Genomic DNA, 25031 nt, shown 5'->3' on the forward strand with positions numbered 1-25031 from the left:
AGGGCGTCTTTCCGTCTCAGCAGAGATCGGTGGCAGCTTCTGACTGCACAGGATTCATCAGAGGATGCATTCTACTTTCTCTCGCCTGCCTCCTGTTGGTGGCCATGGATTGTTCCCCATTTTTCGCTAGTGTACACAGCACGGTGGCCATCACCTCTCGGCCAGGGGGTGATTTGTTTTCTTGGGATAAATGGAGCCTGAGCTCCCTGCCTAACCCCTCACCCCTCACCCTGTTTCTGGAATAGCCCCTCCTGGAGAAAAATATCAGCGTGCCAGTATCTCCCGGCCCCACTGCTCAATCCATGCTCAGCTACACCGCCACCTGATGAACAGGCCAAGTTCAGCGTACACAGACTCGGCCGAGAGGGGAAAGAGTCTCCTTCTCGAAAGCAGGGTTAAATCAACACCCAAACAAACTCAATACCACGAGAAATGACAAGCATGAAAAAAAATAAGCCTGGTACATTATAAATTATCGTAAGGATGTAAAAAAATGCTTATCCGCCAAATCGGACACATGGTAGAAACAATGTGTGTGAAGTGACACAGATGTTTACAGTTCCTGAGCGTGGGTGCCGGGAAGGATGGGCTACTTCTCTCTTCTACGCTTTTGTGTATCATCAGCGTTTCATAATGAACATGCTTAAGATGCTAACAAAAATTGGAAAAATTAAAAAAAATAGGAAACTATAAATGGTTATTGATGGGGATTTATCTGAATGAATGATGCCACCTTCATATATTGGAATATATGTCATTGATAAGGAATCTGTCGCTGGAGAATATTTTTGACATGGGATGATGCTCATAATCCATTGCGGAGTGAAAAAGACAACAGGTCCAACATAAGCCTCACTGTGTGTTTTTAAATGTTTATCTATTTGGGAGAGAAAGGGAGAGACAGAGCATGAGTGGGGGAGAGGCAGAGAGAGAAGGAGACACAGAATTGAAACAGGCTCCAGGCTCTGAGCCGTCAGCACAGAGCTCAATACGGGGCTCGAACCCACAACCATGAGATCATGACCTGAGCTGAAGTCGGACGCTTAACCGACTGAGCCACCCAGGCACTGCCCCCCTCACCATTGTATTTTTAAAATGAGACATTTAGTCACATATAATCATATACATATGATTATATAATGTGTAACTATAATTATGTGCATATATGTATATTTATACATTTATACGTATAAAATATTAGTTGGATAAGTGTTAAAAGCCTGCGTCTGGAAAGGGGTGATGCGTTAATTGTGCGTGTGTGTGTGTGTGAACGTGCACGCGTGAGTGTGCAAGAGGATTTGCATGTGTGCATACTTTCCTGGTTCCCATATTTCCTGCATTCACTATATTATTTCTGAAATTGAAAAACAAGCCCAGAAATCTTGTTCAAGTTACAAGGCTGCTCCCCCCAGTTTCTCCCCCTCTCCCCCCGTCCCTGCCATTTAAACTCTTTGGAAACAGCTGCATCCGCTTGGTGACTATGCCCGCATCCAGCTGCGTGGGGACTTCTCTCCCCGACACCGGGGGGCCTCGAATTGCCCAGCCAGGAGCCCCTGGGAGCCCACAGCTGCTGGCCAGGGAGACGTTACCCCTGGTCCCACAGGGCGCTGGGCAGAGCGACCTAACTCAGGGTGGGCAGACAGGCCTTGTGCCTCAGTTTCTATCTCTGTGAGGTCGGCGTGATGCTGCTCCCTGCCCCCCGCCTCCTCTCCTGGGCTGCTCAGGGGACTCAGTGACTGTGCCGGATGGGTGAGGTTTGAGAAGCTACAGAAACATTCTGTCTCCTGCCTCAGGGGGATGGAAGGCCTCAGCCCTGCCCCCAGGGAAACAACAGATGGGCACAGAGCTCTGTGCGGGTCACCAGGCTGGGCACATGTTGCCATGGCGCCCGGGAATGCGGAAACACAGCTCCTCCTGCAGCGGCCCGGCTGGGGGCCCCAAGCTTCTGCCTGGTGAGAGCGCAGCCTGCTCCCGCCTCCGTGTCCCTTGCTGGTCCCCGGCTCCCGAGGACAGCTTTGGCTTGCACGGAAGTCTTTCTGATTGGGTCGTGTAAGTGTTGGCCCCTGGCACACAAGCAGGGTGTCTTCCCCTGGCCTGGAGGGCTGAGAGCCACCGCCTTGTGCCTGTGGCCGAGTCTAGTCTGGGTCACGTGCTTCTGGGAAGATGAGAGACACACGTCACCCTGTCTGGTTACCCGAAATTCCAAGACACCGCCCGTGTTGTCCATTTGGACCAGGCCTGTGGAAAGAGACGAGGCTTTGGAGTTGAACAGACCTCGGCTTTGGGCAAATTTCTTTACCTCTTCAAGTCTCAGTTTCCCCGTCTATAAAATGGGTATAAGAAGAATAGTATCTACCTCCGAGGTTAATGGCTATTATAAATTCTGAATATGAAGCTATCGTAGGCACGGGGTCCAGGTTAATTCTTGTTGGTAATAAAGGGCCCCCTCCCTGAGTTTGCCTTCCTGGGATGAAACGTGGCTTGGGTTCAGCTCAGGTGCATATAGGATCCCGCTTGGTGTCAAGCCCACCTGAAATGCATCGTCCCAGATGGACCCGGGCCTGGTGCACGTGGGAGGGCGGGCTCCCTGGGAGGGGAGGGGTGGGTTTGTCTATCCGGTGGCCAGGTGGGCGGTGTTTGGCTAGGCCTCCCCAAATAAAGGCAACAAAGGAGCATGGGAAGGAGGGAGGAAGGGGAAGGCAGGCAGTAACAGAGAGAGAACTCAAGAGGAGAGAGATAGTGTCACAGAAAAACAAAGCGATAAACAGGAGGAAGGAGAGAATGAGCGGAGAGTGGAGAGGGACCCACAGGTAAGCGGACAAAGAGAGAAAGAACCCCCTCCCCCATCATGCGTGCGTGTTTTCCTGAGCGTGTGAATGTGCGCGGGTCATTCTGTGGCTAAGGGGCCTCAGACCTGTGACAGGAGCTGGCTTTTCAACTCACATTCCTTATGGCGGCCTGGCTCCAGGAACGCCAGAGGCCGAGCCGGGCTCCTACGAGCAAACCACACGTTTTGATTTCTGAAAAAAGACAGCTATTCACAGCCCGCCCCCCCCCCCCATCTCCTTCCCCCTCTCCCTGCCTTGGCACCCAGGACTGAGATCCAAGGCGACACCGCAGGACTGAGGAGGGGGGTGTCTTTGGGGTCATAAGCCATTAATTAAAGGCACTTTCCCAAATGCAGGCCTTACGGTGCCAGATTTTATGTTCAGGATTCCATCAATCCTAGATTTTATTTCCCCTCTGTCTCAGCCTGAGAGTGGGAATAACTCACATTTATAGTTAGGCAGTGAGTTAGAGAGGCCGGCCGAGCCCCTGGGAGGGTCTGAGGAGGCATTGCCAAGAGGCAGTCAGTCCGGAACCTTCTGAACACGGGGAGGCCCGGGGTGGCTCTGGAAGAAGAGGTTCTACCTCCTCCCGCCTGATGGACTAAGATATTAACTTCCTGGCTTGTTACAGAAAATCCTTTACAGAAAACTTGAGGTTCTGAGGTTGGCCTTGGGGTACGAGAGACCTGGGTTTGAATGCCGGCTCTTCGGCTTACCAGCCAGGTGATCTTGGAGAAGGGTCTTGAATGTTCTCAGCCTCATTTTTACCATCTATGAAATGGGATGATCTAATCTCACAGGCCTACGTGGGACTAATGAGGTGAAGTACCATACATACGAAGTGCTCAGCTCAGTGTCCAACAGTCAGCGGGTGCTCAGGGGCTGGGTGGGGGCCTCTGTCCTCTGCAAGTTCATGTCACTTACAGCCTATACCGGCTCTGGTATGGTAGCTACAAGCCACACGTGGCTTTCGAGGCCTGTAATCCGGCTCGTCCACACTGAGAAGTGTCTACAGTATAAAATACACCCTGAGTTTTGAAGACTTTGTCCAAAGAAAGAAGTAATCTCAGTAATTTTTATATTGACCACACGTTGAAACAATAATATTGGGGGTATATTGGGGTAAATCAGATATATTATTAAAAATTCATGTCACCTGTTTCTTTTTACTTCTTAGTGGGCCTGCTAGAAAGTCTAAAATTACATGTGTGGCTCGTATGCTATTTATTTTTACTGGTCTGAGCTAGATTAGATGGAAGGTTTTCTTTCTTTTCTCACTGTGTTTCCCCGCTTCTGTCGGTCTGGAAGTGAAGCATCTGATTTCTCTGCTTTTGGTTCAGTGGTTCTCAAAGTCGGGTTCCTGGGCCAGCATAATCAGGAGCACATGGGAACCTGTTAGCAATGCAGATTCTAGGAGCCCACCCCTGAGTTCCTGGAGCAGAAGCTCTGAAATCTGGNTCCCTTGAAAACTTACCACGTGTATTTAACTTAAAACTTAGAGTTCATTGTATCTTAATGCTCTGTCCTAAATAGTAAGTTATTTAAAACATTCTGATCAGTCTTTCTGACTTACAACCTACCATGTCGATTATTTTAATTCTGTCCTTTTAAAAAAATTTTTAAAAAACCACATTTATTTATTATTGAGAAACAGAGCACGAGCATGCAAGGGGCAGAGAGAGAGGGAGACACAGAATCGGAAGCAGGCTCCAGGCTCTGAGCTGTCAGCACACAGCCCGGTGCAGGGCTGGAACTCACAAACCGTGAGACCATGAGCCGAAGTTGGACGCTTTACAGACTGAGCCACCCAGGCGCCCCAGTTCTGTCTTTTTAAAAAGCCCCATAATTTTAGACCTTATAATGATTATTTTATGCTGATAATATTGGCTTGTAATAATTTCCCTGTATGCTGACCACATTGTTCATCATGTCCTGTGTCTCAGACCTCACTTTTAAGATAATTTTTCTTATTCCTGAAGGACATGATTCAAAATTTCCTCTGATTAGGAGTATTTGGTGGTAAACTCTTAACAACTTTCCTTTATCTGGGGAAAAAGCCTACGTTTCCCCCTTGTCCTTCCGAGCACTTTGCTGGGCACACAAATTTTAGGGTGACGATCGTTTGCATTTGGCACCTCGAGGACATGGCCCCACTGTCTTCCGTCTTCCTTTCTGCTAAAGAGAGGGCAGCTGCTATCAGTCTCCTTGTTCTTTGTTGTTTCCTTTTAAGATTGTGTCTTTTCCTTTGCTTTCCGTGGTTCCATTACGACGCGGCGAGCTGTGGATGTCTTCTCATCCCGAATGATGGAAGTTGTGCTTCCTGTGTCTGTGGGTTCCTTTCTGGAATACTCTTAGCATTGTCTCTTACAATATTACCTCTTCTCCGTTCTCTCCATTTGCTCTCCTTCTGGGACTGGGCTTTCTAATTCCGTCTTCCCTTCTTGTGACCTAGTGCTGTCCGCCAGAATTTTCTGCGATGGTGGAAATGTTGGATAATCTGCACTGCCCAGTATGAAGCTGTTAGTCACTTAGGCTGCGGGTCCTCAAAATGCGGCTGGTGCAGCTGAGGAACTGAATTTAAGGTTTTATTTAATTTTTTTTAACTCCAATACAGGTTCACATTGCCACATGTGGCTAAGGGCTATTGTGGGGGACCAGAAAGCTCTAATTCTCCCCATGGTTTCCATCAACTTATTTCTCTGCATTGCATTCTGGGTAGTTTCCTTACACCTATTTTCCATTTTTAAAATCCTCTCTTCAGCTATTTACGCTGCTGCTTAGTCCATCCGTGGATTTTATTTATTTTTAAAGGTTTTGAAAATTTTTTTTTAACATTTATTATTGAGAGGCAGAAAGAGAACACAAGCATGGGAAAGGCAGAGACAGGGGGAGACACAGAATGTGAAGCAGGCTCCGGGCTCTGGGGCTTGAACTCACAAACCATGAGAGCATGACCTGAGCTGAAGTCAAATGCTTAACTGACTAAGCCACCCAGGCACCCCTAAAAGTTTCTTTTTTAAAGTTTTATTTATAAATGAGAGCACAAGAATGTGTATAAGCAGAGGAGGGGCAGGAAGGGGGAGAGAATCCCAAGCAGGTTCCACACTGCCAACTGTGGAGCCTGATGTGGGGCTCGAACCCACAAACCATGAGATCATGACCTGAGCCGAAGTCAAGACTCAGATGCTTAACTGACTGAGGCCCAGGTGCCCAGGTTTTATTTTACTTTTTAAATGTTACTATATCTTTCTAAAAGTTCTATTTGGTGCTTTCCCAAGTTCATCTGGTCTTTTTAAATCGTCTCTTGTTGATTACTCGTGTTATGATTTCATCTTAAATTAAAAAAAAAAAAGTCCTGTTTATCATTTTTGAGACAGAGGGGGAAAAAAGAGAAGCAGAGAGAGAAGGAAAGAGAATCCTAAGCAGGCTCTGCTCGTCAGCACAGAGTCCGACGTGGGGCTCAATCTCAGGAACTGTGAGATCATGACCAGAACTGATATCAAGAGTTGGATGCTTAACCGACTGAGCCACCCAGGTGCCCCTCACCTTAATTTTTTAAAGTACTACTTGCATATTAGCTTATATTTGGTATTGGTACTTTTCCGTATCTGAAAAGGCCATGGAGGGTCTAAACTGGCTGTATTTTTCTGTGGACTTGTGCAGAACTCAGTTTTGATCTTATGGGAGCCTGCAGTGTCTAAATAGCAAGATGGCTTCCTCCAGTGAGGATTTACGTTACTTCTGCGGTGGGAGGAGGTAGGGAATGGGGATGGTGCCAGGTAGCAGGGACCACTTCATTCGGGTTAACGTGGGAAGACGAGAGGCCACAGGCTCTGCTCCTTCTCTGTGCCACACCCCGAGGTTGACCTCCCTGTACACGGTCCTGACCTCAGTGTTTGTTCCCAGGACAGACCCCGGTTTTCACACTGGGTTATCACTGCCCCTGTTCTGGTATTAGCTCACAGCTTTCTAGTTTTGGATGGGGGCAACTTGGGGATTTCCCTTACTTTTGGTGAGGTCGGAGATACATTAGGAAATATGTTCTATTTTAGATCTAGTGGTTCTGCAGAGCGAGGGGCCCCAGAGTCTGTCTTCCTCTGCGCAGCCCCGAGAGGACATTCCTGTTGGCTGTGTGCACTGTCCCCCCAGCGCCCTGCATGCTCTGTGGGCACGCTGGTGCACGGGTCTGTCCATCCGTCTTGGCCACAAAGGGACTTCCCAGGTCAAAGGCCAAGTCTCTCCGCCTCTTTATCACCCAAGGCTGGTGCACCGTGATGCTTAATACCATCGTCAAAAGCCCAAGTTATGGGAAAGTGACAGTCAATGCCGTTTTTTTTTGTTTTGTTTTGTTTTGTTTTAATTTGAATCTTCCCAGGGACCTCTTCTGCTCAACATCCATCATCGGCTCCTTGGATGAAGCCCAAACTCCTTACATGACAAGGCTCTATGCGACTCAGCCCTTGGCAGGCTTCCCCTCCGTCCCTCACCCCCTCCCTGGCACCCTGGGCTTCTCGCTCTTTTCCAGCTTTCCTGATCCCCTCCCCCATCTCGAGCCAGTTGCACCTGCTGCTCTCTGCCTGAAAGGTCCCCCCCGCCGCTGGCTTATCTGCTTGGTGAACTTCTATGAAGCCTTCAGGCTCCAGGGAAATGTTGCCTCTTCCAGAGACGCCCTCTCTGGTCACCTGGTAGAGGCCAGTCACCAGCACCTGCACACCCTCCCCCGCCACGTGTGTGTGCTTACAGTGCGCCTGTTAACCCAGGCGCTCCTCCTGCCTGCTCTTCTTGCGGCTGAAATTAACGAATGGTCATGGGATTACTCGGTGAGTGTCAACCCCATACCGGAAGGGAGCTGGGCCTGGTTTTGCTCCCTTGGTGTCTCTGGCACTCAGCAAGGGCTCAATCTCTGCCCATCTCTGTGGTGTAAATTCACCCATCATGGCTGATCTCACTGACGAGCAAGAAATCGCTGGATGTGAGCGGGGAATCTGTTCGTGAGCCCGTAAGAGCCGGATCCTGCCCTCTCCTGCCCGGACAGAAGGTGCTCCTAGAGCTTTTGGTTCAGAGAAAGCACGCAGGATGAGAGGTTAGGAGGGAGGGAGCAGGCCTCCTTCCTACCTCCTTTCGGTCACATCAAGCTCCTCCCGGCTCCTCAAACTCCCCCACAGGGTTTCACTCCTGCCTCTCGGCCTCAGCACTACTGAATGACATTTGGGACCACTCATTCTTTGTCGTGGGGGCTGTCCTGCCCCGGGGAGGGTGATTGGGGGCGTACCTGGCCTCCACACCCTATATGCCAGGGAGCACGTGATGTGGCTGCCTCTGGCGCCCCCTTCCTTCCGCTCCGGGGCCCCTCTGTTCTCAGACCAGCCCTGCTCTGCCAGCCAAGTACAGTCAAAACTCCCGGCCCTTGGGCAGCGGCAGGGAGTCCCCCATCAGCACTTCTCCAGCCAGAAGCTAAATTCTCATTTTTAAAATTCTGCATTATGTGAGAAAGTAACGTCTTATGGCCTGGTAACAGCAGCTGCATGGAGGTGCTTTGCCAGAGGTCGCAGTCACAGCCCCTGTGAAAGATGCACAAAAGACGGATCCTGGAGCACCAGGCTGACAACACAGGTTCAGACGGCATCGAGTCACTGGCCGTGTAGCAGCTGGGGTGATGGCGGGACCTCGGTGGGCTTGCCACCCACCCACCACACCCTGACCCAGCACCAAGCGGGTGCTTGGAGGCCCTGAGCTAAAAAGCTGACCGCGCTCCCTCCCCTACGTGTCTCTTAAAATCCACGAAACTGGGGCGCCTGGGTGGTTTAGTCGGTTAAGCGTCTGATTTCGGCTCAGGGTGTGATCTCAAGGTTGGTGAGTTCGAGCCCCACATTGGGCTTGGCTGACAGCTCAGAGCCTGGAGCCTGCTTCGGATTCTGTGTCTCCTCCTCTCTCTGCCCCTCCCCGCTTGCTCGCTCTCTCAAAAACAGATAAACACAAAAAAGTAAAAAAAACTTAAATCCACGAAACCACAAAGCACACATCGAAGCTGGACAGAGTTCAGACTTTATCAGCAGTAACTACTTGATGTGTTCAGAGAAAACATCACATATTTCCCTTTCCCTCATTTTTGGTACCGCTGCCTGGCAAGGGCCGAAGCTTGTGCTTGCTGTGCCGACAAGACCCCTGTCCCCAATCTCAGAGGACCCCCCCTCCCTCCCCTGCCGTCACCAGTTCCCACCAGCACCTTGGAGAATTTTCCAAAGAGGCAGGGAATTGATTTCCTGGACTTGGCAAGGTTCTACCTATTCTGTACTCTCTTCTTGGGTAGATGATTGGCATGTAGTTCCTAATTTTACAGACTGAGGGGCAAGATGTGGAGAAGAGGTCCAGGGAAGGCAGGTGCAATGTCATCCAATGACCGGTCTCGTCTGCTTTAACAGTATAGACAGAAGATTTCCTTGTTCCTCTTTGCTAACCTGTCCTCATGCTGAATAGTGCCCACATTTGGGAAGTCCTTCTTAGAGTCTGATCTGCACCTGAACTCTCAGCTCTTTTGTTTATGCTGGGGGCGGGGTTTTCCAGCTAGGTCTGCCTCCACCTGTGTTCCTACATCTAGCATTCTTTTTCCAACCCCTTTTCCTGGCTGGCTTTTCTACCGATGGGCGGGACTGGAAGGTGAAGCCCCTAGGAAGCAGAGGCTGTGGGCTGGAGAATGATTGACCCCCCTCCCCCCATCTCCCATGGAGACTAGAGTTTGCATCTGAACAGCTCCTGCGAGGCCAGGCTGGAGCCCCCTGGTTGTCATGGGCCCAGCTGTGCCCGGGCTCCCAGCCCTTCTGGCTCCTCTACAGCCCTGGGGACCTCAGCCTGCGTCTGGGAGTCCTGTGGATGGTGGTTTGCAGGATGGTCATGAGATCCTATCCATTTGCTCGCTGGTACAGGGGGTGGGGGGGACCCCCAGTGAGTCAGATCTATGGACCTCTGACTCGGGGCGAGGCACTTGGAGCCGATGCCCTTCTATGGGATCGTCCGAAGCAGCGAGTGCAAACCGTCCAACCTCCTACTTCCTTCAAAATGCCTCCCAGCTGCCTGGAACTTTCCTGCGCCAGAGATGAGCTACTTGTTTCCGGCACCAGTGCTCATACAGGAAGAGCAAAGATGCTTCTGAGCAGTACTTCCTTAATGTCCTTCAAAATGCAGGGAGAGCTTTGGTGAGGCTGGCGGCCGGGCATGCTTACAGCGTGACCCCTAGCTGGGATTGTCCGGGAGAAAAGCGGCGCTGGTCTTGGCTTTCTGGAAAGGGGAGAACTAAGCCGCTCTGGCAGCTCGTGGTTTTGTCCGCTTTACTCGCACCTGCCTGGGAGCGGTGTAGGGCGCTCGTAGACCCCAAGTCTCATTCTCGTTCCCTGTGCTCTCTCTCCTTGGCTATTTCTGTCAACTGTCTGTGCCTCAGTTTCCTCCCCTGTAAGGTTGGAATAATAATAGACACTTTGTACGATTTTGGTGAGGACGACGTTAGGGTAACTTATGTTGTCTCATGTTTACATCTGCATTCCCAGCTTTAGCCCTAGGCCTGGCCCACAGGAAGTGGCCAGCCAGTGTTTGTTGAATGACCAACTGAGTGTATGCCAAGGGCCTGGACTCGCCCGGCACTCAGTAAATGACAGCGAATCACATCCTACTCTCCTTCCCCAGCTTTTATCACTTGCTACCCGCCTCTTCCCCCCACCAGAAGCCAGTCCTTGTCCCCAGCCCTCAGCCCGAGACACACACCCTATCCCTGGGCCTGCAGGTTACGGCTCTTTCCGCACCAGTGACCACGCATCCTCCTGGCATTTCCGGGAGAGTGTGGAGCCCCCTTTGTCAGGCCCATCAGCACCCTCCCCTGAGGGCAAAGCACACTGCCTTCCTGCCGCCCTCTCTCTCTGAGTCCCGCAGGGCACGGCCATGGGCCCTGGATGCCACAGGCAGGCTGACCCCAAGCCTGACTGCGGCCCCGGCCACATGGGCCTCTGGGGACCAGTGGGCTCAGGACTCCTGTGCCGACGCCAGGATTTGGAGGGCACCTGCCGCCTGCTACTTCCTAAACAGCCCAAGCTCTGGGAGCCCTGCTCTGGGCTCAGAAATGAGTGTGGTCCCTGCGGCCTGGCTGCCCAGCGAGGGAGGGGCAGGCGAGCCCTCCAGCGAAAGGACGCATGTCAACTCGATGGACGCCGGTGGCCAGGCAGGCACACCGGACTCTGATCAAGGGGAAAGACCAGGACAGAGAGAACCAGATCGGACGTGACAGAGCAGGTGACCTGGAGACAAACTGGGGCTGTGGGCACTCTGTTCCCTTAAAGAACAGTGATTTTCTAAAAAAAAGTTGCCAGTATTACAAATTGCAGTGTATTCTGGGGCGTTTTGGCTTCTTTCGAAAGATCAGGGGCGCTGGAGGCCCCAGAGCCCGGAGGGGCTGGGATGAGGCCCCCAGGCACCCTCCTTCCCCACCTGCCTGAGGACTCTGGGGTTGGGACCTAGCGGGAATGAGGTGGGGAAGCGGGCAGCTCGGGCTGGCTCCCCAGAGAGCTCACGGAGGGGGGCCTTGGCATCACCCTCTACACTGTGTGGTGGGGCTGTTAGAGCAGATCTAAAAACAGGGAGGGTGGGGGCGTCTGGGGGGCTCAGTCGGCTGAGTGTCCGACTTCGGCTCAGGTCATGATCTCACAGTTCATGGGTTCAAGCCCCGTGTTGGGCTCTGTGCTGACACCTGAGAGCCTGGAGCCTGCTTCAGATTCTGTGTCTCCCTCTCTCTGCCCCTTCTCCACTTGCACTCTGTCTCTCTCAAAAATTAAAAAAAAAAAACCAAAAAACTAAAACAGGGAGGATCAAAGGCATTCCAGCTCACCCTGGGAGCCCAGCCGAGACGGCTGGCTTTGCCGGGTCCTTTACAGCTTGGTGAGTGACTGTATCCCCGCCGTGAGGCCCATTGCACAGATGAGGAAAGTGGAGCTCAGAGACGTCAATCGGATGTGTACGGCATGCACAGCCAGAATGCAGAGTCTGTGTTTTATGCCACTGGCCCACGTTTCCTCTCCCGTGAGTCTCTTGCCAAGACCCGCAGTGGCTGTACACTGGACGCTTCTGTCCATTTGTTATGTCATCTTTGCAATTGCCTCAGGAGATAGGCAGTTTTGTTTCCATTTTACGGAGGGGAAAACTGAGGCTTACAGGGACTGAGTGAGTGGATCAAACCCAGAGATCTGGCTCTAAAGCCTGGTCTTTGCTCAGCACCCCTCCCTGTCTTGCTTGGTGTTCCTGAATTATGCTGGCTTCAGGCTGTCACTAACCTGATCCTGTGTTTCCTGCGCATGCAGGGGGTGACGGAGGGACCTGGCGATGGCTCACACATGCGAGTTGCAGTTGGTGACCAGCCTGTTATCTCTCACCCTCAGAGTTGGTAGACAGGCCCTCAAATTCCCTCCGGCTTGTCAAGAGCCTCCTTCCCTGCCACCACGGCTCTGGTCCCCGCAGTGACAGCTGTCAGGGGCAGACTTCTCTCCTCCCTGGCCTGCCCGCCCCCAGCCACGGGCTCCAAGCCTCCCCCGGAGACCTCAGTGTCCTAACAGGAAGGAAGCTGGTGCTGTGTAGGCTTAGAGCCAGTTTGGATGTGACAGCAGTGTCTGTGGTCTGTCCCAGGGAAAGCAATTAGCGGCTCAGGGCAGGTGGGGCCGGGTGTGCTGGCAGAATGGGCCCATTCCTGTCCCTGTCCAAGCCCTGTGGCAATCAACTTGGCCTCTCTGCCTACACCTGGGAGAGCCACAAAAGGAGTGCCCTGGGACTGGCATTTCTTAGCCAGTCTGCAGGGCCCTTCTGCCTTCCGCAGGCACTTTCTAAGCAAAGGGGATAGAGAGAGGTGCAGACCCCGTCTCGCCTGGCTCCTTAAGGCACATGGGAATCCCGCGTGAGCCTCAGGAACTTTCCAGGGCTAAATGATGTCAGAAATGTGGTGTGTGCCCAGCTCTCCCAAGAACCGCTGGTCTAGCACCTCCAAGCACAGGGCACAGGAGCTGAAGTCGCCCACTGCAACACGTCCCAGAGGGTAGGTGCTCCATGAACTAGATAAAAATGCATGGTTCTTGGGGCACCTGGGGGGGCTCAGTCAGTAAAGCATCTGACTCTTGGTTTTGGCTCAGGTCATGATTTCATGTGAGTTTGAGCCCCATGTCAGGCTCTACACTGTGCACAGTCTGCTTGGCACTCTCTCTGCCCCTCTCCTTGTTCTCTCTCTCTCTCTCTCTCTCTCTCTCAATAAACCTTTAAAAATGCATGGTTCTGTGGTCAATTAAGTTTGGGAAACACGAAGTGGAAAAAAGTGTGGTATTTTTCTTCACTGCAGTACTTGTCAGAGCCTTAAAAAGCTAATGTGTTGATTTCTAAGGGTTAGAGACATGGCATTGTTTCCAAAACAATTGACCCAAGAATTTGTTCCCCCAAGAATTTGTCCTCCTTCACCCCCCACTGCTGAATCTCCTGGTCTGCAGCAGCTCAGAGCACTGGTCTAGGAGTCAGGAGGCCTGGGTTCCAGAGCCGGCTCAGCCACTGACTCCCTACTTGGCTGTGGGCAAGTCCCTTCCCCTCTGTAACATGGGGGGAGCGGCAAGAAGCCACCGAGAGCCCTCTCAGCTCCAGTTCACACCTGTCCTAAGGGGCCTGCTCTGCCCAGCTCACCGGGCGGGTCAGAAGCTGAAATGTGATCCCTGCCGTCACTGTCCTGGTCCTCAGCGTCATCAGTCATCATCGTGGGTGACACTGTTACCCGAGCCAAGCCTTTTGCCCACCATTACTCATTCCCTCCTGTAGCCACCCCTCAACAATGCCTTATTGTCCCCAGCGTACAGGTGAGGAAACTGAGGCCCAGCCAGACTCCCTAACTTGCCCGAGGTCACCAGGCAGCGAATGTCAGGACTAAGGTTTGGACCCAGAGAGTCTGCCAGGAATCTACCCTCTTAACCTTGACCCTGGTCTGCCCGTGAAAGAGCGTTACAAACTGTACAGGGCTGTTCCCTGGCGGAGGCGCTGCTCTATGTAACGTTGCTGTGGTTCATCTGGGGGGGTGTACGTGGCCTTCCGGGGCGGGGCCTCCACTCGCGGCCTTTCCTGCTCTGCCAGAGGGAGGAAGGAAGGGCCCTGAACCCCTTCTCCCTGGTGTGGAGCCGGGGTCTGGGGACGCCTGTGGGGAGTGTCTTCCCCTCAGTGGAGGGTGCTGGGGGAGGTCTGAGGCCGCCTGAGGGATGGAGCTCAGAGGTGACCAAACCCATGGGCCAGGGGGTCACACTGCCTTGGTGTTACAAACCCTCTGTGCCAATGAAGCCGTGTCTGTAAGAGAAAAACACGGGAGCTTTGGGCTGAAGGATAGTGAGTGTGGTGGGGGAGGTGGCCCAGGACACCGGGGACTCATAAGACTCCACAGGCCACCACTGCCCTGGTTTATTTTAGAGGGTGTCTGAGGCCCAGAGAGGGGGACTGACTTGCCCGTGGCCACACAGCGAGCCCTTGGCCGTGCTGGGAACAGGAAGTCGGGAGCGAGGCTCCGGGTTCCGCCTGCACTGGGCTGGGCTGCTGGGCCTTCTGGGTGAAGGGAGCCGAGGGCAGGGTCTGGGCAGAGCCGTGCTGGGCCCTCCCTCGGCTGCAGCATCACCCCAGACTGGTCCTCAAGGCACAGCTTGGGCAGCCTTGCTCCTGACTTAGGGCTCATCACTTGGTGTCCATGGGGCACCGTTGGGTCCAAGCCAGCAGGGCCACTGGATGCCCCACGGAAGCCCAGCCGGCCACAGGCCAGGCCACGTCTGAGACGGCAGATGTCACTCTCAGAACTCAGCCTGCACCCCCTGTGACTTCTGTCCCCACCACTTCCTGGCTGTGCGCCTCTAGGAGAATTGAGAACCTCTCTGTGACTCTAAAAGGGGTGTTGCTGTGGGTTCTGCCCTGGGGCGGGGGGTTGGCAGGCAGAGACTCCAGGCCAGACCCCTTGGCTCTCCGCTCAGCAGGCCTAGCTGGAGAATGGCTCCTCTGTGAGGGATCCTGGAGCTGCCCCAGGAAGGTGGCCTCACTCAGCCTCCCTCCTCATGGTCCCCTGGGGGAACCTCCCAGAGCCAAGTCTGCGCTGAACCCCCTGGGCAGGAGGCCTCACTCAGCGACCGCCCCGTGTAACCTCTGGCCGCTGAGCCCACCACGGGGAACTCGCTTGGTTCATACATCCCAGGCCCTTACCCCCCAAGACCTGATTTAGTACCTATGAATCTATATCCTTAAGACTCAGGGCGTGATCAGGTTTGACAACTACTGACTTATGTGTGATTCTCAAACTGTTTTTCTTTTTCTCCCTCTGGCTCCCTTTTTCCTATCATGGGATCCCTCAAAGGGACTCTTGCATGGAGGTCCAGCGTGCAACAGATAAGAACGGAGCTGCTGGCTGAAGGTAGGACTGGAGCCCTGCCCGTTAATCCTTTTATCAGCAATTGTAACCTCTGGAGAGGCCCGAGGAACCCTCCAGGGTTCCATGGAACACAGTTTGAAAATGACTGCTTATTCTGATTCCTTCCTTTATTGGGTAGAAAAACTGAGCCCCAGAGAGCCAGCCTGCACGGGGCTTGGTGAGTGAGGCCTTCTCAGGTTCTCTGAAGCTGCTAGTGATCCTGTCCCTGGGAGAGGGCTTGGTCAGAGACTACATAGCACAATTACTGATAACCTAGACCCTGGAGGCAGACCAGTGCTGGAGATGAAACCCGGCTCTGCCTCTTCCCGGCTGTGTGACTTTGGGCAAAAATGTTCCCTCTCTGTGCCCTGGTTTGTTCATCTATAACATGGGGATGATAACAGTATTTGCCCTGGGCAGCTGTTGTGAGGACTGTAGAAGCAAATATCTGCACAGGGTTTGAGGCACGTGAAACCAGGCTGGCCCTGAGCTCTGACACAGGTCTCCTTATACGTGTGCCCCCATCCCCCCCAATGGGTGGCCTTGGGGCTTCTGTCCCAAGCAGCTACGCTTGCTCGGGCAGCCCAATTGCTGTGTTAGCCACAGCAGAGAGTGTTTCCCCTTGGGATCTAGAAGGAATGTCGTCCTGGCTGGGGGCTTCCCTGGGCGAAGGTGTCAAAGCCCGCCTGTTCTGAGGCAGGGAAGCCCAGGCTCTCTTACAAAGCGACACTGGAACTCCATCAGGACCCTGAGGAGTGGGCGCACAGCTGCAGGGATGTCAGGTCCACACCGCCTGAGGCCCTGGTTTTATCCCTAGGGAGGGGGAGCAAGTTTTGACGGAGTCACCTTTGCGCTCAAGAGGTGTATCAAACCACCTTCACACTTTTTTCCTACCTCTGCTGGCACTTAAATCCACTCAAATCATGGGGAAAGCAGGCCATGGGGCCAGTCCTTTCCAGGCTCCAAAACACACTCAGCTCTCATTTCTGAGCCTGTGAGGAGGGGAGGGTTATTACACCCGGTTCATTGACGAGAGGACACTGAGGCTCACGGGTCAGACAACTCGCTTGAAATGAGATGCAGGGGCCAGAGCTGAAGCCAGCTCCAGCTGGGCCCGGCCCCGCTGGAGCACGGTGTGCAATGTCACAGATCTCTTGTTTTGGTGCAATTAACTGCTATTTACTGGTAACCTGTTAAGAAAGTGATCAGACAAAACCTGAAACTCAGTAATGCAGGAGAGCCGTCCGCCAGCGTGTCCTGGGGACTCAGATTCAGAAGTGTGGCTGCTGCAAATAGCCTGACAATGTCTCCAGGCTCTCCTGGGGACGGGGCTGGGGAATGGGAAGTGCTGCCATGTTCAGGAAGACCAGGGCAAGCTTTTCCGTTGCTGGTATTCTTGCTTCTTAAAGATCAATCTGCTTGGGATAATTTTCTCATGGATCGTCTGCTGGGAACGGTGGGCAGAGCCCTTAAGAGAACGTACAGGATTGCGTATTTGCATATTTTTTCAGTAGCTGGGCTTTGCGACACCATGTCGCTGTGGTTGTGGGATGCTCTGTCCATACCCCAGCCGCCAGCAAGATTCAAGGGCCAACCCTCAGTTGGCCCGTATAAGTGACACTTCACTAGCGATGTACTATGACTTATATTCAAACGCTTCTAACGGACCGTCAAGATCAAGCTCCTATGTTATTTTCATGTTTATAGGGCATTCTTTTAGCATATAAAATTAGGAATCCTTTTCTAAGGTAAAGTTTTAACTATACGTATTCTCTCTTGATACTTTATTATCACCAAGTTCTTTTTCTACTGAGAGAGGGGAACGGCTGGGAGGTGGGGGACCATGGCGGTATTTGCCCCCCTTCCCCCAGCAGGATTCAAACGGAAGAAACTTAAGAGCCCATTTGTTCAGAGCAGATGGGGTGGGCGGGGGATGTTTGGGAGGCCCATTTCGTGAAAGTGCAGGTTCTGGGTGAGAGGCCCCGTAGATATTTTACAACCCCTATTGTCAAGGGGCTGGTGACCTCATATGTTGCAGCCACGTGGCATTGGGATTCCCCGTTGGGCATGGGTGTGGGGTGACTCCTGGGCTCCTGCCGTGGCCACGGTGGGACACTCCGCCTCCCGCAGGGGCAGAGCTAATCCTGAGAACACGGTAGCTCTGTTCCGCAGCAGGGCAACCGGAGGCAAACCTCTGCCCCAAACGGAGCGCTAGTGCGGACACCAACTGCATCTACTCTGCCTGCCCCAGTTCCTCCCCAGGGTGGGGCTCCCTGACCTGGGGGCAAAAGGCTGCCGGAATAGATGCGGTCACAGAGGCAAGGAAGTGCTAGGCTGTACCAGAGGCTACTGGTGGGCAAGGTGAGGTGCAAACCAGGCCCTGCTGAGGGATTGATGATGTCCCCTGCCCAGCCCTAGCCCCTCACTGCCCAGATGACAGAGTGGTCAGGGCACTATGGACTCCCTCGGTTTGAAATCCAGCTCTACGGTTTACTAGCTCCTTGACGATTTACTTAACCTCTGTTTTCTCATCAAAAATATAGTTATCTCATCAGTTATTGGAGAGTTAACTGAGTTAATGCATGTAAAATGTGCAGCATAGACCATGGCTCGTGGTAAGTGCTTAATACATGTTAGATATTATTATTGTTATTACATTATTAGGTTACATCTGTTGGAGCCTGCCAGCATGGGTGGGACAGCACGTGGAAGGGCTACTGAGCACAGCTGTGCAGGCTGTGCACTGTACAACTCAGAACACCGTTTCCACAGTAGTGCCTTCTGGAGTAGTGCAGTATACAACCTGGGTGGCTGTGCACTGGCCCTAGATGCCCTGGGCATCCCTACCTCAGTTTCCTATAGGTACCACTTGAAGTTGGACCATTTGGGGGCAAGGTCTCAGGGAAGATTAGCAAAGGAGGTAGTGTGGCTTTTGAGCAGAGCTACAAAGATTTGAATGAGGTATAGCCCAGCCCTTGACAAGGTCACAGGACTACAGGAGAGAGAGTTAGGATCCTGGCCAAGTCACTCCTCTCTGGGCCTGAGGTTTCCCCGTCTGTCCAGCGGGGGTAGGGTGGGGAGGCTGAGCTAGTTTCAGGATGACAAATGGGCTTTCCCCTAATATGCCGAAGTCTGGCCAATTGGCAGTGGCTGTCTGAGGCTTCGTAAAGTGAAGAAATCAGAGGCCACTTTGGGCTGCAAGGGAAGGGCTCTGATTGACTAGTGATGTCCGCATGCGGCCAGAGGGAGAGTTGCGGCATGTGTGTTTGGGCTGCTTGTCCTCAGCCCAGTGGTTCTCCATGCTGACTGCGTCTTAGACTCCACCAGAGAAGTTTAACAACGCTCTGATGCAGGGATACAGCCTGGCGTCCGTAACTGCTTTCAAAAGCTCTGCGCGTGATTCTAATGCGTGGCCAGGTTGAGAAGCGCCGGGGCGGCTATCCCTAAGTTCCCCAAAGTCCTGAGCTCTACAACTTCTTGGCATGGTTTGTAAATCACGGAACTTTGAGCTTTCTTCCAGCAGAAATGACAGGGTCTTCCATCAGTGGTATTGTTGGAGAGGATTTATCTTTAAGTTGGCAGCTATACGTTGAAGGCACTGCCTACAGTCAGGGGTTGGGGTATCCAGGGTGGAGTTTCGCTGGGGGGAGGCCCAGGATTTCCATCTTGTGGCGGGGGGAGGGATCTCCTGAGACTCGAAAGAGCCTGGCCCACACTGGCTTTATCAGGAAAGCCCTGTGACTCCCTTGATTTCTCTTTTAAGTTCCTCTCTGTCCCCAGGACAGGTGGGACATTGGGACAATGCAGAGGCCCGCTGAGGTCTGCAGGAAGTAACGTGCCCCATTTCTGGGCCTTTGGAGGGATGACCGGGGAATGAAGGAAGCGGATGAAAGCTGACCGGGGCCGCTGAGCTGGAGGACACAGGGCCAGGGCACCAGGCTTAGTGGCGGCACAATGGGACCACAGGCAGCCCTGGATACTGACCGCTCCCCCCCAGATTACAGTCAGGGCGGCCAAGGTGCGATGTTTCTGGGAGGCCACCCTGGCCTCAGCCCCACCGTGGGCCCAGAATTCAGCCAGCTTTCCTCGGCCCCTCCGCACCCAGGCCCAGAATTCCAAGAAGCAGGTCATAGAGGGGCTTTGCCTCCCGCCCGGAGCAAGATAGAAGCACTCAAATAACATAGAGTTCGATAATATTTTAAAATAAGCTTTATTTAGATTTTTTTTTTATATTTTATATTTGCATCCATGCCTTCGAGAAACCTTTCCCATGGGAAAAGTTATTTTCATCTAATTTACCCATAACTCATTCGCTATTTGACGTAGTTCTCTTAAATAAATCATCCTTAGTAACTCTTAGATTTATCTCCTAATTTACAAAAACTGAAATGGAAAGGAACTACTAAATCATTACCGGGAGTGGTTGCAATCTTATTTTCTCATAAGGGCAAACAATAAAAATCAACCGAAAGGAGGAAAAAAAAAATAACAATCATGGGGGAGAAAAGTATTTTCTAAAAATCTCTCTCTCCATAGAGACAGATGCCCACTCTGGCCGCTCTCCCTCACCGCCAGGCCCGGTCAGACAGCTCAGCCGAAGGAGGCAGAAAGATCCTTATCAGGTACCCTTGCCTGCTCTTGCCCAGAACCCCCCACCAAGTCAGAAGGAAAGGGGACGGCCTACTGGTGCTTTTTTGTTTGTTTTAGACACTTCGGACAAACTATCCTATCTTTCTGGTAGAGACTCTCCAGCACTTTCAAATCTCCTCTTTGTAAGAGCTGAAAATGTTACAGTTAGCAGAAAGCACAACTACTGTTAGGCGGAGGGTGCGGGTGTGCAGGAACTGAGCTGTGTTAGTAGTTAAGGTGGAGTGGGGGAGCGGGGGCGGGGTTCACAGGTCAACCGAAGAAAAGGGAAAGCTAGTTTTCGGCCTTGGCAGGCCCTGGCATTAGAAGCTCACAAGTTCTCCATCACCCGGCGTAACAATGCACACGGTTCCTTGGCTGGTGAAACCTCCCCGGGGCCAGATGTTCCCGCCAGCCCTTCTCTCCTGGGGCGAGTGGGCTCAGGCTGTTGTGTCAAGTTGGAGGACAGGGCCCAGGGGATCCCGAGAGATTCTATTAAGTGTGACTGGAGGAACCGACCAGAATGGGGAGGGCAGGGCAGAGAGGCTCTGGTGCTGGCCACTGTGTCCCCGGCAGCCCTCCCCTTGAGGTGGGTGACACTTGCGTGGCCACCATGCAGAATGACCCGAGGAGGAGAAAGACACAGCTGCAGGGAAGAACCTAGGCCTCTCGAGGACCCTCGTGGCACCGACTCAGGCCGAGGGTCCTTGTGGTCATGTGATTGGCCATCTCACTCTGAACTCCACTGCGCTCAAAAAGACCCAAGAGAAGGTGGCCATTTCAGTTGGCCCTCTGCTCACTGAGGTCAGCGTTCCTTATTTCAGATAAATAAATACATCCAGAAAGCCTGGAGAAGAGCTATGGGTGGGAAGGAAGGTGGAGTGCATTTCCATGCAGGGGCAGAGGAAAGGGGGAGGAGGGAGAAGAGAGAACGGAAAAAAGCAAGCTTTGAAATCCAATGGTCCCTGGGTTTTGGCCATCCTAAAGTCTACCTTGCACAGTTTGGCAGCAGCATGAGAATAGAACAGACAAGTCAACAGAACACCCGCCTCCCGCCCACCCCATGGAAAAATATACATTCCAATATTTATGTAATAATTTAGATAGAATAAGTCTTCTGCGTTTGTGCAAATAAATTAAACGGAACAATTTTCTTTTTTTTTTCTTTTTTTTCCATAAAGAAAGAAACGGCAACGCAATTTAAAAACTGGCAGGCCGTTAAAAAGAGCCCGTTTGACCTCTGGCACGCCAAGGTAAGGCCCCCCCACCCCCGCCGGGCTCGCGGGTCTTGGCGGGGAGCCGACCTTACCCTGACCACATGGGTGGCTTGCGCCTTAATGTGACTCAGCGCCCCGGTGACNCTTGGGCAGACGGGCTCCAGAAGTAGCAGTTTGGACAAGGGACATTTACAAGCACGGAGTGCACAATAGTTTTGTTATGTACAAATACACAGCAGTCCTTCAAGTTTTCAAGTTTCATAAAAAAGGAGGAGGGGAAGGGAAGGGGGAAAAAAAAACCCCAACGAACCGAACAAAAAGGGAAAAAAACCCAAAACACGTAAAAGAAACAAAAACAGAAACAAACCCAGATTAACAACACGACTGTATCGCTCCGAGGACGACAGAGAGTTGACAGAGTCACACACGGCTGGAGTATGTACATCAATTACAGAGGTGGCGCCGCAGGGGGCGGGGCCCGCNACCATCAAAGAGGCCGGGGTCGAGGGACTTCCGCTGCTTCCCTCTGGCGAAGACGCGCGAGATGGAGCCGAATCCCATCTTCTCTTTCTTCTTTTTCCGTTTTTGGTCTTCAAGATCCTCTAGTGACTGAGGAATCGGGCGGCCGGCGGGGGGAGAGGAAGAACAAAGCCATCNGGGACCGCGGTGGGACCCACCCTGGGCCACTGTGGAGGTCAGCGAGGACCACAGTCTCACAGCAGTGCGCGGTTACAATAACCCTGCAATGACCGCCAGCTGCTTGCTAATGTGCTATTCGTGTCACTTGAAGTCAGTTTGCCCACAACCTTGGGGTGCTTGCTGAGGGCCTGCAGGAGCGCGTCTGCGCACTTACTTGGCTCCCGCTCGGCCACAGGCCTTGTCTGCGAGGACCCTGCAGCAAGGGCACAAGTTTCCCGTAAAACAAAGTCCCCAAGGGAAAGGAGACCCAGGGGAGCCCGGAAAACGAGGAAGGGGGAGACCTGAGCTTTGTGCCCGCCAAGAGCAAGGGCCCCGCACCTTAAGGCCTCGGGTGAGAAGCAGGACTAGAGCCGTGAGGCCGGAGCTTGGCTTCCAGCCCTAACCGTGTCACTGCCCACGGCCTCTTTGAGCGCCCCTCGCCTCTCCGAGCCCAGCTTTCTCCTCTGTGATGTTGGCGACAGCCTCTGCCCGGGTTAATGGGCCAGAGGGTGGTGTCCGTAGGAGGCTTTACAAACTGTCGAGTGCCTTACACAAAGGCATGGGGCAGTGTTCTCGGCCAGAAAGATGGAGGTTAGACTAATGGTGCCCCGAACATAGCAGAATTACCCGAATTCCAGGCCCCATCCCATACCTGGTGGGTCAGATCCTTCATGGTTAAAGGCCCCAGGACTCTGCATTTGAAAAGTCTTTCCTGGTCAGACCCCGATGCAGATGTGCAGTGCACAGACCAGCATCAGGGAAAACACCCCCCCCCCCCCCTCGCCCAGGAAGGGAGAGCTGAACTCAGAGACCCCTCTTGACTCTCAATTCCTGTTTTCCTCCCTGCAGCCCCTTCCCCACTCTGATGACAGGTTACTGAAATGTTAACAATGAATAAAAAGTGTTTCCTGCAGCAAGGGGCCCGGTGAGTCTATGGCCTGGGTCATCAACCTCCGGTTGCCAGGAGAAGGCGCTCACCAGGGCCGGGGGATGGAGGATGCGCGACGCACTTAGTGGGTCCACAGCTGGCAGAGGACAGGGAAGGGCAGACCAGGTACTGAACTTGGCTCGGACACCAAACCTTGACTGACTGAGGCAGTGGCTTAACTCCTCTCTGCCTTGGGTGTCCAAGAATGGAAGTGGGGATGCCGAGGGCCCAGGGGAACGAGGGGTGAGGGGGCGGGTCGTGGTCCAGGAGGGTTCAAGGGAGGGCTGGAATGGCCAGGAGAGGCAGACCTACCTGTACAATAGGGTTGTGCAGGTTCTTCTGAACTGGGCCGGGACTGTCGCCCTGCAGCCAAAAAAGAGGGAGAAGATGAAACAGCAGAGACACAACACATGGGAGCAGAGGTGGAGCGTGGGGTCTTCCATGGAAGGAAGCCATCTCTTAGGGACCACCCTGCCTCTGCTGGGGAACCCCCGCTCGCCCCCAAAGCAGACACTCCCAGATGGCTCAACAATGGCACCTGGGGTTCAAGATGCTGCCTGGCCCAGAGGTCCTGGGGTGCTCTTGCCTACTCAGGTCTCTTGACCTCCCAACACCCACTGATCAACAAATCAGTCCATTGAAGGATTCTAAGTTCCTGTCCCAATTGGTCCATCAAGTTGGGACTGGAGGTTGGCCATACTTGGTGCTTTTCATAAATCATGGTCTTAAAGACACAAAAATAATTTCCGGACAGGAAGACCCGGGAGACCATGTAGCTTCTAATCCCTCCCCACCTCCCCCAAACAATTCAATGCATCTCTTCCTTTGTGGAGGGGCAGACAGGGCTCATGAGCCCGATTTACAGATACAGAGAGGCTCCGGATGAGCCAACACGATGGACCTAACGGAAGTGGAACTAGACCAGATCTGGGACTGTTTCTTCCTGGTCCAGTGCTCCTTTCCATGAGCATGCAAAGGCAGCAGGATGAAAGACTTCGCTACAGTCNCTTCTGATGGTTGTTTCCAAAATGGCAGGCAAAATAGCCACGAAGAAAAGTATGTCATTTGGGCCAACGTCTACCCCTCTTCGCCAGCTTCCCTGCCCTGGGTCCCCACCTCTGCTCTAAATTGGTGGCCATGGAATAAGAGGATGGGGATGTTCTTAGTCTGGGCTGTTCTTGCTGGTGCCAGGTCAAAGGCCTGAGAACAGACGGTTACCTGGTGTTTTTTCTAGGCTCTTCTTGGCTTACCTGTGCGCACATCTGTTGAAATGGGGGATGAAGGTGGCTGAGGGTGGGCGGGAACGGAACAGATGGTAGTTTAGTCCCATCCCAAAGGTTTGCAAACAGATCCCATCTGGCAGGCAGCTAAGCTAGGTCTACTCTGGGTAGGGCCGTCTTTGCCATATTTACGGGGAAGAGAATGAAGCCAGTGTCCACTGAAACGCCTCTATGCAAACAACTGGCCCATCAAGGCACCCATTTCCTGGCAGGGCCCTGTGATCCCGGAAAGAAATATACAGGACCTGAACCTATAGCAGCTGGGATGTGCCGAGGCCAAGTGCCATTCAAGAGGCCTTTAGAGAACCCTTGCTGAGAATGGACTTTCCGGCAGTATTTTGCCTATCAGAGCCCCCGTGGGCCCACCGCAAGAAGATCAAATATGGCCCCTGGGAAGGTCCTCCCATTTGGGGTGTGCATGGCTACTCTAGGTCTCTGGCCCACGCTCTAAGAATGAGGGGACCCTTGGCTGTGGCTATAGCCGAAAAGTGGTCCCGCAGAACCAGAGGACAGATGTCAGAGGCCCTCTAGTGGCCCTCGTTCTGTCATTCAAGATGGCCTCTGTCACGGGGTTCGGTCATGGGAACTAGAGAACAGACTGTTTCTTTAAAGCCCCAGTTAAGAAAGAATCCCAGCTTTGAGTGGGATTCAGGCTCGAAGTGACCTTCTCCACATCCCGACTGGGCTGAATAAAGCCCTGGGCCGGGGATCCCTACTGTCCACGTCGTCAGGTGAAGACAACTAGTGTTAAGTTCAGTCTTAGCGATTTTTATTAGTAGTCTTTAGTGACTTTTCATTGTTACTGTAAACGGGAAGAAAAGTTTCTATTGTGATTATTCATCTATAGCAAAGTTATTTTTATACATTGATTTTCAACCAGTACCATTAATGTACTTGGTCGTTATTGGTTCTAATAGTTTTACAGGTTATTCTCTTGAGTTTCTAGGTAAGCATATTGTCGGCAAGTAATTTTGTCTTTCCTACCATATTCACCTCATTTCTTCTACCAATCTCACTGGTTAATAAAACTGTACA

General features: G+C 52.8%; 1 protein-coding gene across 1 annotated transcript in view; it reads right to left on the reverse strand.

Moving 5' to 3' along the window:
- KAZN (kazrin, periplakin interacting protein) overlaps window positions 1-25031 on the reverse strand; it is a 308786-nt gene that overhangs the window by 22675 nt on the left and 261080 nt on the right. The window contains exons 7-8 of the mRNA XM_077775559.1: window positions 23029-23079; window positions 21596-21719 (exon numbers count right to left, since the gene is read on the reverse strand). Of these exons, the coding sequence (XP_077631685.1) occupies window positions 21596-21719; window positions 23029-23079 (175 nt within the window). The remainder of the gene's footprint in view (window positions 1-21595; window positions 21720-23028; window positions 23080-25031) is intronic.

Source organism: Crocuta crocuta, unplaced genomic scaffold (assembly GCF_008692635.1).
Source record: "Crocuta crocuta isolate KB4526 unplaced genomic scaffold, BGI_CrCroc_1.0 scaffold127, whole genome shotgun sequence".
Lineage (NCBI taxonomy): Eukaryota > Metazoa > Chordata > Mammalia > Carnivora > Hyaenidae > Crocuta > Crocuta crocuta.